The sequence below is a fragment of the Manis pentadactyla genome, chromosome 3 (assembly GCF_030020395.1).
Source record: "Manis pentadactyla isolate mManPen7 chromosome 3, mManPen7.hap1, whole genome shotgun sequence".
In the NCBI taxonomy this organism is placed as follows: Eukaryota; Metazoa; Chordata; class Mammalia; order Pholidota; family Manidae; genus Manis; species Manis pentadactyla.
The window spans coordinates 190,826,194-190,841,270 of NC_080021.1; the positions used below are offsets into that span (position 1 = coordinate 190,826,194).

The 15,077-nt window shown below is 36.0% G+C and overlaps 1 protein-coding gene across 6 annotated transcripts in view; it reads left to right on the forward strand.

The window, feature by feature from the left end:
• Positions 1 to 15,077, forward strand: part of INVS (inversin) — a 134,937-nt gene that overhangs the window by 408 nt on the left and 119,452 nt on the right. For 3 of the 6 annotated variants that reach the window (XM_057498887.1, XM_036888378.2, XM_036888381.2), the window contains exons 2-3: positions 2,562 to 2,691; positions 13,407 to 13,573. In XM_057498887.1, coding sequence (XP_057354870.1) covers positions 2,586 to 2,691; positions 13,407 to 13,573 — 273 coding nt within the window. In that variant the 5' untranslated portion in view covers positions 2,562 to 2,585. Of the gene's footprint in view, positions 1 to 2,561; positions 2,692 to 4,464; positions 4,594 to 13,406; positions 13,574 to 14,829; positions 14,927 to 15,077 lie in introns of those variants that run through there. The other 3 variants (XM_057498886.1, XM_036888380.2, XM_057498888.1) reach the window with 3 other exon arrangements.

Genomic DNA, 15,077 nt, shown 5'->3' on the forward strand with positions numbered 1-15,077 from the left:
ATAACTTATGTCTAATGATCTGTGGGGCTCCTGTAAGGGGTAGATAAGGTATAGGATGGGATAGCATGTTGTAAAATGAAAAAGCTCAGTGGGAGATGATTGTTACTTATGATGGATCACTCCTACAGGACAATCACAAAATTCTTTACAAGCAGTTGAGGGATCTTAACCTCAACAGTGAGCGCTCCTGCCTCATCTACAAACACCCAGCCAGGTCCATGTGCCCAAATGATAGCCACACAATCACTACTAGTACCCGGGAAGCATTCTGCTTTTTTTTAATGGACCTCCCTAGTCCATGCCTTTGCTCCAGCTTTCCTGCTGTCTGAATGGCTTTAACCCCTCTGTCTGGAATGCCATCTCTAATGTCACTATCTCTGAGAACTTACCAACCAACCAACCCTTTAGTTCTAATCAGAATTACAGTTCTTTGCTTGGGACTATAGCACCACAAGTTTTGTACAAGTATAATTTTTAGAGCATTTATAACACTGTCTTGTTTTATAATTAGTGACGATGATAACTTTCTGCATTTTATGGCACTTTATGATTACAAAGTGGTTTTGATTTTCATCTATAAAAATTATTTACAAAAAACATTAGCACTAAAACAACAAAAACAACATTTAAGCTAAAAAAGGACCCTAGAGAATATCTTTACCAGGGTAACAAAATTAGGTAGTAGCAGAGCCAAGACTCTTGCGTAGGTCTCCTTTCTCCTGGTCCAGTGTTCTCATCACGTCTCTGAAAGACAGAAGAGGTAGAAAGGGAGAATTTTAAAAGAGCAGACATTTTTTAATGAGTATGAAACCATTACTCCAAGAAATTAAACTTTGATCCTGCTCACCCTCCAGACTTAGCACTCTGCTTATGATTTTTCATCCAGCTAATATTTACTGAACACCAGTTACTGTGCCAAGAATTATGAGGTGAATTATTTGAGTTACACAACAGATCTAATTCTTAGTGTATTTTTCAAAGGGTATGAAGAGATGGGTGTGTGTGTGATTCTGATGTGCATAAAACTCTGATCACTGACCATCTAAAATGAAGTTGAGAAGAGTGCCTAGCATATAATTGGTACTCAACTTGTTGAATGAATCACTGTGGTCTACTTTTTTCATTTTTCATGTTGCAGAAAATCAGAGAATTGAAGTAGCTTAAGGCACGCTGCTTATTAACAGAATTGGGCCTAGAGCCCAAGTGCAATTAATGACTCCTCTACTGGGTTTCTACCCCAACTCCTGTTTTGTAGCTTCTTTAAAGTCACTTTAATGTGTAATCCTGCATATGACAGTAGTTTTTCTGACATGACAGACATGCTCAGACATGACAGGAATGTCTCACAATGCCCATTTTCTGCTAGCCTGTTAACTCAAGTTGTCAGCAAAATAAAGACGTGAAGAGCTGACCTTTACCAAAATTAAAATACTTTCACTATAAGGCAGAACTTGAACCAATAATCCTTGTCAGTGCCAGCACAAGTAATAACTAGCTCATCAGTAGTGATGTTTATCTTACAAAACTGCCAGATCTTTGGGAGGCACAGACATTGGAGTGACTCTTTTTGGTGAAATCAGAAGAGAGCTTGCCTACCCTTAATGGCAGCTATTAACATAGCTGATTAACAGCTGCTCTGTTTAGATTGCCATGTATGCTCCAATTTGCTGAAATCCCTGTGACTCCCTGTGTTTCTAACACTTTTACCTCCCTGGTCCTTGTAGGCACTCAACTTTGGAATTTTGATAAAGCGTCTTGTATTTAGAAAAGAAATGCAAGATCACTGATGCAACTACCCTTCTTTCCTTCCCATCAGATGCTTGAATTCTTGCTTCATTTCTCACATAATCCAGCCTCTGCTTAAACACTCTTATGACAGAGAACTCTATTTTCCTATGCAGCTAATGCATTTCTAGAAGGTCCTAGCAAACCATATCAGACTACCAGTCAGAACAAAATTTTCCTTAATGAAATATGATTAACCCCAATGATGTGGTGTTCCAAGTAAGATCCTAAGATCAAGATCTCAAGCTTGGTCCATTTCCCTGGTGGACATAAGAAGAGAACAAATAAAAATATCTCCTTTTGTCTGCATGAAAGAAAGAGAACTTTAATGGACTTAGAACTTATATCTAGTTAATTCTGACCTGACCATAAGTTCACACCATACACATTTTATGGCTTGGTCATCACCTTTATTCCCAATATCAACTCTAATATTTAGTATAGTGTGGAATCAAATTACCTATATTAATTTAGAGATCACTGTAGCTTTCGAGTCACTTGTGGCTAGTGTTAAATACTGAGCCCCCTTTTTTCCCCTTAGCCCCTGAGAAAAGTCTTAGAATCGTTTAACCCTGTCATTTTAAGGATGAGCAACTTGTACAAAGGGTCACCTGATTTGCCACATCATAGCAATTCTGGGACCAAGATTGCAGATTTTTAAAATCCTAGTCAAACATTTCTAGCAAATATATTTATAATATACCCACTTAGAACTGATGAGACAGCTTTCAGAAATGTTTCCTGCATATACTCATGGTTTAAATCATCAATTTCAGATTGCTCCAGTTTTTGAGAAGACTATGAATAGGTCAGAGAACTTGCTTTTTACCGGTTCCTTGTTAGCATCACAAGTTCATGCTGCTGCTATTAATGGAGATAAGGGTGCTCTTCATAGACTCATCACAGGTAAGCAGTCCCTACAAATACAGAAACTTTAAAAATAACTGTTTGTCCAAAACAGCAGTAGACTCATGGACACTGAGGGAAGTTACCATGGAGTAGGGGATGGAGTGGGTGGGTGGGAAGGGTGAGGGGGATAAAGGGGCACAGAAATTCTCCATCATAATGTAAGTTGGTCACAGGGAGAGTAGTACACCATAGAGAATATAGCCAATCTGTAACGTCTATGCTGACAGATAGTAACTAGCAGGGGTGAGGATTTAATAATATGGGCAACTGTGTTGTATACTTGAAACCAATATAAATTGTGTATCAGCACTACTTCAATAAAAAAAAAATTGGCCCAAGGAAGTACATTGGTCTTAGTTTTAATTTGCAATGTAATTACACATTTTAATGGATATATATCATTATTTATGTTTTATTCCAGGACTTGAACAGAAAAGAAATTAAGTCCTGAAATTTAAGAATATGAATTAGGATTAGGAGAAAAGGATGTGAAAAATATCTGAGTACTTGGTATTGAATCCAGATATATACTCTAAGGTGCCAAGAGAATTAATTCATCTTTGTAATAACAGAGATCTAGAATGAGATAGTGGATAATGATCTTTAGTATTTAGTATATACCCAAAGTACTAAAGTTTACAAATAATTTAAACTTTAATGATTTTAAATTGAGTCAATGTTCTCCCTGTCATTGATTCAATTGATTGAAATTGGTTCAGTGTTCTCCCTGTCATGTGTATATAGAGAGGTGCAGTATAGAAATTCTAGAAGGAGAGAACAAAGTGAATAGAAGGGAGACAGTATTCAAGGACAAAATGATTAAGAATTTTCTAGAATTTTGAAAACCACAAATTCACCTATTCACAACTCATTAGTCCCAAAGAAAATAAATAAAAATGTATATTATTTGTAATCGTTTTACACACCAGTGGCATCTTGATTGACAACTTGGGCTTTAAAATACCATCCACATTGCTTGAAACCCCATGCCAGTTCCTTCAGTATTTATTTTTGTCCTACATTTCCAGTTTCTCAGGAACTTCTACCCATGTGCCCTAATTCTCGCTAGGTTTCCTATTCCCCAGTATGCCATGAATTTTGTCTTACTTTTCTCTGCATGTCTGTTTCCTCTCATCTTTTCCACCTTCTACCACTTTACCCCCTTCTCTACTAAATAAACCCTATTTATCTTTAAGGACAAATGATTTTGCCACATATCCTGTAAAGATTTCTCTATCAAAGACGTTATCACCTGGTAACTCAGCTTCATTTCAGCTTCACAGTTACTCACTCCCTGGAATTTGACATCGTCCACTGCCTCAGAGTCACTCATTCAAACATTCCACCATTCAACACAAACTTTTTTACTTCCAGCTTGCTTACTAATGAGAACAATAGTTTTCCAATATCACTGAGACTTCTAATCCATTACCTTGGCCATTTTCAACTGTCAGTCTCCTCCTGTCTTTATGTCCCCACTGGCCCTCATTCAGCCCTGACTCCACAGTCTGTTATTAAAATCCTTCTCTTCGAAAATTCTCTTTTCTCATCACCTCCTGTTGCACCTAGCTGTTTCAATCCCAACTCTGGGTGCTCCATCAACCTCTGCTAACCCCTGAGCAATTGGTAGCACCCCAAAATTCATGCTTACCTGCTTTGGGAGGCACTCCACACTATTTGCTCATCATGCTACCTTAATGAGCATTTCATACCTCCTCATTCTGCCAAAACCTCTGACTGCCAATTCTCCTTCTCTCCATTCTCTCCTAGAGCACATACTTCCTAGAGACCTTAAATTGGCACTCCTTCATCTTTCAGCATGATACCTACCAATCAGCCTACGTCTACACCCTTCTTCTCACTTTCTGCTAAAGTGGAGCAAATCTCTTTCAGTCAAAGGTCTGTTTTCCACACATGCTCTGTATTCTGTCCCTTCCTATTTTCTCAGGGACCTTGCTCCGTTTTTTTTTAACCTCTGATTACTACATCTTCAACCTTTTCCTCTATTCTGTGTTCTTCCCATCAACATTTAGGCATGCTCTATTGCTTCCCTTATTTAAGAATCCCTTCTGTATTCCTTCTTCCCCCTTCTAGGTATTGCCATGTCTTTCTATTTTTCTTCCTAATTGTCAGTGCACAGACTGAACTGCAATAACACTGGCTTAAATAAGATGGAAGTATATTTTGCTTCATAATAGTATAAAGGTAAGTGGGCAGCCTAGGGTGGAGAGACATCTCTGCTTCACCGAATCACCTAGGAATGCTGCTAGAGCTTGGCCCTTTAATTCTCAGCATGTGGCTTCCATCTCTAAGTCAGAGGCAGATACTCTCCCTGTAGTCATAGCCCAGCCAGCAAGCAGAGTGCAAGACAGCAATTTCTCGGTTAGGACGTGGCTTAGCTTAGACACAGAGCCACACCTAGGACAAAAGAGGCTAAAGTGTCTTCTTCTGGATGGCATCATGTCCAGCTAAATCTCAGGGTGTTCGATTCCTAAAAAGAAAAAATCAGAGAATGGATTTGGGGACCGTTATCACTCTGCTGCCCAAACCAAGCTTCCTGAGCTGTCTGCACCCATTGTTCCTACTACTTTACCTCAATCCACTCTTTTATTAGAAGAAAATAAAACAGTGTTGAAATATAAATATCAGGAAGTATATAGAACTTGCATCTACAGTTCTAACAAATAAATATAAATCAGACATCCCTGTAACCACCACTAGATCAAGAAACAGAACATTGTTCCCCCAGAAGCCTTAATACATCCTTCCCTCTGCCTTGGAGTAATTTGTTATCTATACTTTAATGGTAAAAATTACATTGTAGTTTTGTGACCTAGGTATAAATCTTAAACACTGTAGTTTAGTTTTTCCTTTTTGAACTTTTTGGCCAAATGTTCCATGTTTACTTGCACAGACAATTGTGTATGCAGTTCAGTCATTTTCCTGCTCAAAAACTAATTGATTTCTATGCACTGTGCATAGAATAAAATTTAAAAGTACAACTGTACCTCTTTTCCTCTCCAGCTTCACCTTTCACCACTCTTCTTCCTGGAAGAACTTATCTTCTTTCAGGTTCTCAAATCTACCAAGCCCTTTTCCATGTCAGGGATTTTGCCTGAAATAATTTTCTCCCAATTCTCTGTTTGACTAACTCTTACATATTCTTCTGATATCAGGTGGCTGCTAAAGAGGTCTGCTCTAACCACCATCTCAGGGAAATTTGTTTGTTGTTGGAACTTTCTTGTTCTTTCTTGGAACTCTGTCGATTTTCTTTGTAGAACTTGTCTCAGGTTTTAACTGCATATTTACATGTATAACTATATTAACATCTCTTTCCTATAAGCTAGTAGCCTCCATGAATATAGACTGGGCCTGTTTAATTCATCACTATAGCCTCAAAATCCAGCATAGTACTTGGCACATAGTAGGCACATGAGAAATATTTGTTGAGGTAATGAATAAATACTACTATCATTCTTTTAAGTATCTTTTCTCTCAAGAAGTCTATAATCATCTTGAGGACTGGGATTAAATGTGAATTGAGTTTAATTGAATTGAATTAAATTGGGAGGCAGATTAGGACTAAATTCCATTGGAAAAAAATTAAGTCAGAGTATCTCAAGAAAAAATATCATATAAAATGAATTCTTTATTATTTTAGTGGAAAATGTAACCTTCTTTCAAAGAAAACAAAACATGCATTATGTTATAAATTTAAAATATTTATATAGCCTCAGTCATAAAAAATTAACTAATGTGTTACATAATAAAACTTGAAATATTCTTATAATTTTATACCCCCAAAGAAAAAAATCCTTAAAGTCAAAGAAAAAAAAAGATGAGAAATCAGTAGAGCTGATAAATTGATCTGTAAATTGGTTCCCTATGTTTTCTAACATCTTGTCTAAGGAACCCCTTACTGATTACTGACTTTGAGCTCTAACACTACTCATCATGTAAGAATTCTGCTATTATGTCTTCTGTGCGAAGACAGTGATACCTTTGCTATGTGGTATTTCCCAACATTTGTATATTGCTACTATATTCATCTTGAATTTCAGTGTGTCTTAATGTTCTTTTTACATAGCACATGTTTGATGAACTCTGCATATATGCCCTTTCTCTTTTCTAAATTAGTAACATAGTACTACAGATGAATTGTTTTTTTTCTTGAATCTTTGCTCACCAACTGCTCAGTGAATTCATTCACTTTAGCATTTTCTGTTTTCCTTGCTCTGTTTCCATGGAGAAGTATGTCAGTGATGGGTTTGACTCCATGGAAACAGATGAGCATCTCTTTCTACATGCACAACTAATTAAATCGAACACTTTCTGTACTGCCCATTGTCCTGAAGGAGAACTGAGAGGCTTTCCTTGAATGAGACATCATTTTAGTAGCAATTTTTAGTGTTAAACCTATTACAGTGGATTAATGTTTTAACAATTCATTATGTCCTAGATTCAGATGATTTAGGTCTCAGTCCTGGGCCCAAAAAGCAAAACATACATAGTAAAGGTTTTACTATATATTAGTAAATGCTGTGTAATAGTACTTAGGAGATTCATTTTAATACTATACAATGTAGTGTAGTAGAAAGATGTGGATTTTAGAGTCAGATCAACCTGAGTTTTGCATTCTAGCTTTGTCATTTATGAGCTGTATTACCTTTGCTAAGCCACTTAGTTTTTGAAGCCTCAGTTTCCTCATCTGTAAATTATACGTAGTAATACTCTGCTTGTGTCAGAGTGAAATGAGATGATTATAAAACATTCCAGATGACTATAGTTAATAATACTGTATTGTATATATGAAAGTTACTAAGAGAGTAGATCTTAAAAGGTCTCATCGCAAGAAAAACAACAGATCAACTTGAATTTTGAAGCCACTATGTGTAGTGATTGATGTTAATTAGATTTATTGTGGTGATCATTTCACAAATAGTTATGTATCAAATCATGTTGTACACCTGAAACTAATGTAATGCTATATGCCAGTCATATCTCAAAAATAGATCTGGCATCAGCCCTGACACATAGTAGAAAATAATTTGGACCATGTTACTATTATTGTTATGTCAAGTCAGACTTACAGTAAAATAAATCAAGTCATAAAGTCTCAGAAATGTCTCAATAAAGGACTAAATGCAACCAAGAATAGGCTGTATTCTTTGTGAAAACCAAACAAAATAATTTTTAAATGTGCACAGTGCATGATGTTGTCATTACTGCTAATAGTGTTGGGATTGTTTGTAGTGTGGTGGTGTGACAGGCAGTGCCATTCTGATTCTGCCACAACTTTTGTTTCCTTGTCCATGTTCTAAGCAAGTATAAATCTCTATCAATCATTTTCTCTCTCTCTTTATGACATGTCCTATCACAGTAGTTAGGTGTGGCAAGAAGCCTCACAAGTGGTCAAGTAGTGTCATGACCTTCACCTCAACCCTGACCTTAAATGTTAGGGTCACTAAATGTTTTACAAATGCTTGTTTATGTACATATGTGTTTGTAAATATATATGCATGTATATGCATCCATACTAATACCAGTAATAAAATTAGCCAACATTAAAAAATTATGTTATATGTGCCAGTCACTGTACTAAGTATTTTGCAACACATTAACTCATTTAATAGTGAAAGACTACAACGAGCTCTTATCACCTTCATTTCATAGGTGAGGAAACTGAGGCTTAGAGAGATTAAGTAACTTGTCTAATAAGTGGCAGAACTGAGATTGAAGCCTGGTAGTCTGATTTCAGAGCCCATGCTTTTAACTACTAAACCATGGGGCCTCCTTATGTGGGTGATATTTCTACATACACATGTACATTCATATGTCTGTATACATAGAGAATGAGACAAGAAAGAGCTGATTAGGTCTAAACCTTGACTGATGAACAGAGTGGTTATCTGGATTGGATTTTTCTTTTTTTGTGCCATGGTCCCTTTTGGCAATCTGGTAAAGCTTATGGACACTTTCTTGTAAATATGGGATTTCAAAGAAAATCAGTTGTATTAAAATACAGTTTTCAAAGTATTTTAAAATTACGATAATAGCAATATATCTGCAATCATTTTTATTAAAATATTAAATAGCAAAACCTACTGGCAAATCTAACAACTATGATAATTTCAAGCTAGCAATGAGTGTAATTGATATCTTAAGATACCACAACAATTAGAATATGATAATATGTAAAAATATTCTGTGAAATCTCAAGTGCCCTCAAAATATAGTATCTCATGTTGTTATTATTCTCATTTTATACATTAGAACACTGAGACTCAGAAGTTAAGGAATTTAGTTGTAAAGCTAATAACTGCAAAGTTGAGCCTCAGACCAAATCATTTGATTATGAAGCTTATGCTCTTTCCATTGTTTCCATGTTGACTTTATAACAATAAGCAAGTATCTTTTGAATTACCACAAATGCCCTTCCAAGATGGTGACAATACAAAAAGTGTAAAGAAGTGGGTGGGTGAAAGTAAGTGCAGTGCATTTTTTATGCCATAGGAAGGTAACATTTTAGAACATGCAAATAAAATGTCAGCACAGAATGATACCATGGTGCCATATACCATGTTGTATAGATGGGTACAACTGTCACTACAAATGACAGCCATTTCCTCTAACTGCGAGAATTGGAACTCTGGTTTCTGCATATTCCAGTCCACTAACCCTACAGACTTTTCTGCTTCAAGTAGCCCTAAAATAACTGAATGCAGCGAGCAGTGGCTTCCCAGTCACGTCAAGTGGCTTTCGAGCTCAGCTTTCTGAGCTATGTTCAGGCTGAGCACATGCAGAAGGCTAGCCCCAGTTAAGCAAGCACCAGTTGGTCATGGATTAGAAGCTATCTCCGCAGTTGCCAGAACAATTAAAACAACACAGCACACTAGCCAGCTGCTTTCTATATTAGCTGTTCCTGACAGGAATGCAAATTTAAGTATACCGCCATTCAGCAAATATTAGTTTGTATCATAAGCCCCACGTTTGTACATGTTGGAGTTACCAAACACTTCCAAACAATAAATCATTTGACTTAAACATCAAAATAAGCTATTGCATAGACTGGACAGGTATTACCTAAATGTAATAATTGAGAAACTAAGGAAAGGGGTGGGGTATGTAGGTAAAGGCACAGGTTTCTCTTTAGTGTTACTGATTTTAGCCAGGAAACTCAAAACTTGATGGGCCCCTCCCTAGGTACTCAGAAACCAGCCTTAAAGCCGCTATCCCCCTAATGCAACTGAAAACAGGATCCAAGTGAGGCTGAATGCTGCTTTTTCTAATCATGAATAGGGGATGCATGCTTTCAATTTCCTCAAATACACAAATTATGTCTTACGGGCACAACATATTGTATGGTGGTGACATAACCCAATTAAATCTCTGTTAGGAAGTATAAATACTAGTCACACAAAAACAAAGTATGTCAGATTGAAGAGAAGACTTGAAGTTTCCCTGTATCTTACAGCAAACATGGGAAGAGCACAGCAAATGGCCTAAAATTCTAGGAGGTAAAGTTACCTATTAGCCCTGTGGTGCCAACTTCACTTTGGCCCTAAGAAGCCTCATAAGCAGTTAGGATTATCCCAGTATGTGATGATTGCCTCCATTTCTCAACATTTGTTCTTGTGACCGTTTCCTAAATACTCCCCCTTACGAAAGTTCCCAAGGAGGAATCCCAGTCTGAGGGGAAATTGTTATACAATTTATCACCATCTTGCTAATGCTTAACACTGACAAATCAGGTACCAGCAGAGAGTGCCCTTTAATAATGGAAGACTAGTGATTAGCCTTATTTGAGCATATTCTCCAAAAGTATCACTTTGATTCCAGAAGGGCTCAAATGATAAAAGGAATATTACTTGTAATACATTTTAGTTCTGTTAATGAGTTTAGGTTTAAATGAGTCCTTATCTATAAATGCAGTGATAGCATCTCTGGAATCTTCCAGATTAGATATTGGAACAAGAGAATACCTAGCACTGATTTACCACTCAGAAGACTTATGCACAAAGGCTTCTTTTACCAGATACTTTGAATCAGATGCAAAATTAGCCTCCATTTTCAAAATCATGTTTTTTGAAAAAGAATACCTGCCTCATCCAGGAGTTATATACAATCTGAATGTATTTATAAAGCTCTTTCAAATTTCAAGAGCAATGACCTTTCTCGCTTTATTACCGAGATATGTGGAAACATGGATTAACAAAGTGAGTTATTTGAGAAGCTATAAAGTACTTCTGGGTCCCAATACATGAAAGATATAAATATATATATATTGAAATACCTAGAACTAAAACAGTAGCTTAGTTTCAGGCAAAAAACAACTCAGACAGATGTTGAGAAAATTCTTTGTCAACATTTTTTCCTCTAGCATTTATATTGCCCCAAATTAAGTATTTCGTTTGATCAACTTTCTTCCCCCATTAGCAGAGTTCATGCCTCAACACCTTAAAATGAATTGACATCCCACATGCCCAACTGGTACGTGATTACCCTCAGCAAGTACATGAACACCTGACCATTAACAGGATGAAAGTAACATTTTTTCACTTAAAGTACATGGCAGGAGTGATGGTATCTCCTGGTTTGGGACAATTTTATTACTCCCAAGAGAAACCCTATACCCTCTAGCTAAAACCATCTTCCCACCCAATCCCTAACACTTGCAAAATGTGTCATTGCCTTCTGGCCTCCATAGTTTCTCTTAAATACACTGTCATTTGAATTATTGCACCCATATAACTAGTGTGTTTTTTCTCTCTTGCTTCTTTCATAATTTATCTTTAGTTTTCAGAAATTTGATTATGATTAACTCAGCATGAATTTCTTTGGGTTTATTTGTTTCACCTTTGATCAGCTTTTAAATCTGTAGGTTTGTGTCTTTCACCAAATTTGGGCCATCTCCAGTCATTATTCTTTTAAATGTTTTCAAACCTTTGTTCTTTTTCCTAAGTTCTTTCTGGAACTCTGATGATATGAATGGTGGGTACTTTGTTATTATCCCACAGAGCCCTGAGACTCTATCAATCCTTTCTGTTTCTCTTGTCTATCAGTTGTACAGTTTGGATAATTTCTGTGGTATCATCAATTTCACTGCTTCTTTCCTTTGTCATCTCCATTCTGCTATTGTGCCTATTCAGTGAGGTATTTATTTTGGTTAATATATTTGGTTGTTTACTTACTTCTTAAGTGTTTATTATTCTAAAATTTTCATTTGGTTTATCTTTACATTTTCTCTTTCTTTGCCGAGACTTTGCATTTTTCCATTTGTTCCAAGAGTGTTTATAAATGCTTGTTGGAGCATTTTTATGATAGTTGTTTTAAAATCCTTGTCAAGTAATTCTAATATCTGTATCATCTCAGTATTAGTGCCTTTTGGTTGCCTTTTCTTGTTTAAGTTAATATTTTCCTGGCTCTTGGTTTGTCTAGTAATTGTGGATTATATCTTGGGCATTTTGTTTATTATGTTATTAGACTAGATCCTATTTGAACCTCCTACTTTAATACACTGACAATCTGTTCAGGTTTAGAGAGAACATTTTGTTCCAGTTTTGTGGACTATGATTCAAATGTCAAGGTAGTTTTCAGAGCTCTTGCACGGCTTTTCTGGTCTGCCCCAATTCTGTGCTACCCAGGCCAATTTAGAACCTGGGTGATATTCTACCCATAGTTAAATTTTCAAAGCTTTTTCTGTTTTGATTCTGGTCAGTTTCACACACGGGCTGCTCAGAGTTGTTCATGACGTTATGCACCAATTTTTTAAAACTGTTTTCTCCAGCTTCCTCTTCTCCATAATCCTCCCCAACCCCTAGTTGGAAAGGGTTAAGATAGCACCTCATTGCTATCTTTTGTTTAATTCAGGGCATGAAGATCCATTGGACTCCTCCCCATAGTCTCTGCAATGCCCAGTGGGGAGGAAAAGAGGTGCTGTTCTTTTTGTTGTATATACTTTAAGTTGACCGGGAATGGTCAAAACGGTTGATGACTGCAGGGTTACCCTCTCACCAAACTCTTCACTGGAGAGAGCAGAGTTCTTGGGGAATTTTGTGTCTGCCCATTGATTTTTCTGGTTGTGGGCTTTAAGCACCCAGGCTGACTATATATAGGAGGCAAATAAAAAAAGAAAAGAAAGAAGGAAATTCAAGGAATTCACCAGCAGGTTGTTCCCTGAATTCCATAGTCCCTAGCCAATCTGCATTCTTTTCTCCACCTTTTGTGTATTTTGCCTAGGTTTTTAGTTAGTTAAAATGAGAATTAGCATAGTGTGCACTTGCTCCATATTGTCTAAAACGGGAAGGCAACCATGACTCGTGTTTCTTTCTCTCATAAAAACATACCACAATGCTTGGTGTATGGTCTGCTCTAAATGTTTGTTGACAGAAGAAAGGAGTGAGTTCCATATCTCTAAATGTTAATTCAGTATAACATAGTGGTTAAGAATATAACCTTTAGATCAACAGTCAGTTTGAAATTTAGCCTTACCACCAGCTTCCAGTGGAATGTAAACAGGTTACTTAACATCTCCGAGTCTGTTTCCTGTAATATGGGGTGGTACTATCTATTTCATAAGGTAAGAAAAAATAAGCCAACGTATTTCATGTATGTAGCACAGTGCTTGATGATCAATGCTTAATAAGTGTTCCGAGTTACACTGGTAATAACAATGCTTAGTATCACTCATTATCTGTTTCTTATATTCCTAGGAAACTCTGCCCTTAAAGACAAAGAAGACCAGTTTGGGAGGACACCACTCATGTATTGTGTGTTGGCTGACAGACTGGATTGTGCGGATGCTCTCCTGAAGGCAGGAGCAGATGTTAATAAAACTGACCATAGCCAGAGAACAGCCCTCCATCTTGCAGCTCAAAAGGTGAGAAGTAAAATTCCTTTGAAGGGTAAACCTTTACTGTGGTTATTTGTTACTTGATTAATGGAACTATGCAATCGACAGATGATAAAGAAATCACAAGTATGTGGTGACTCTTAGTTTCATGTTTACTTTAAACTACAGAGAATAGAGCACAGATAATCAATAGTGACTACCTTTACTTATCCAAGTTTAGCTTATTCCAAGGCTAAGTCAGGGAAAAGGAATCAAAATTACATGTAAGATATAATTAAACTGTATTACACAATGGTTTATGCATAGGAAAAAAAGCAAAGATCAAAAAGAAAGACACTAGATATTAGTAGTTAGGTTTAAATATTGGGAATATATGTGAATTTTTGTACTTCTTCACTGTTGAAAAATTTTTCCTTCTAAGTGTTATTTTTATAATAGAATGTTGCAGTCTCTCTTAAAATATGTAGCATTAGGGGGCATAACATAAATTAATTTTCTGAGTGTATTTCAACTTCTTAAAAATTGAAAACCACATTGCCAGTATAAATGTTGATTTATACTGTAAAATCAAATGTTGATTTATACAGTAAAAAAACTTTGATTTATAAGGTATAAAATCAAGTTTTTAAAGGCATTGTCAAGAGCTGAGATTTTTAAGGTTAACACATCAAAGAATAAAATAAAATAAAATGAGAAGCTTCTAAATTTATTTAAAGATTTATTTACCTGAAAACTATTTTTCCCTCTGTAACATTTTGATCTATAAAATATATTTCCAGTGCCTGATTTTTCCTTTTTTATTTTAGACATATATTTTTGGAATAAAAAGCAATGAAAATTAGTTGGGTCCAGTAGAAACTATTAAAGTTATTTCCCATTGAAAAATGTGAACCAGATATAGCTTATTAATTGAGGGGTTAGAAAAATACCTTTTCATTAGTTGAATGCATAAAAAGAGACTGCCAGTAAGATATACTACTGAATATGCTAGTTATGTGCTCTTATTAGTTAGGTCTGTCAGGTTATTTCCAAAGTTACTGCTCTTGAATTTGCTTTTCATTATAGTATTTTTTTTTTTTAAATCTCCCTCATTTTCAATCTTACTTTTAACTACTGCTCAGGTATTTATAACCTCTCACCTAGACTTGTCAGCTGTTAAAATTTTTCACTCAGGAAGAGTAACTCCATTTAACATGTTACATAAAAAAGTAAACATTTCAAATTGAAAATCCAATTTGTTATGGATTCGATATGCTTTTGATTTTCAATTGTGATTCATTTAGGATTAAAACTCAAACTTCAGAAATGTAGGTTGGGGGAACCTAACTTAACATCAAGTGGATCATATGAAAAAAACTGAGGATTTCAGTTCATGACCAGGTAGTAAATCCTCTTTGTGGTGGAGGTATTATGTGATCAGAATGATTGAGAGAAGGGGAGAGCACAGAGCAGACACATTCACTGTAGGTCTCATCACAAGATCCAGTGCACATTGTTTTCTTTTGTTTTTTTGTTTTGCCCTTTTTTTTGT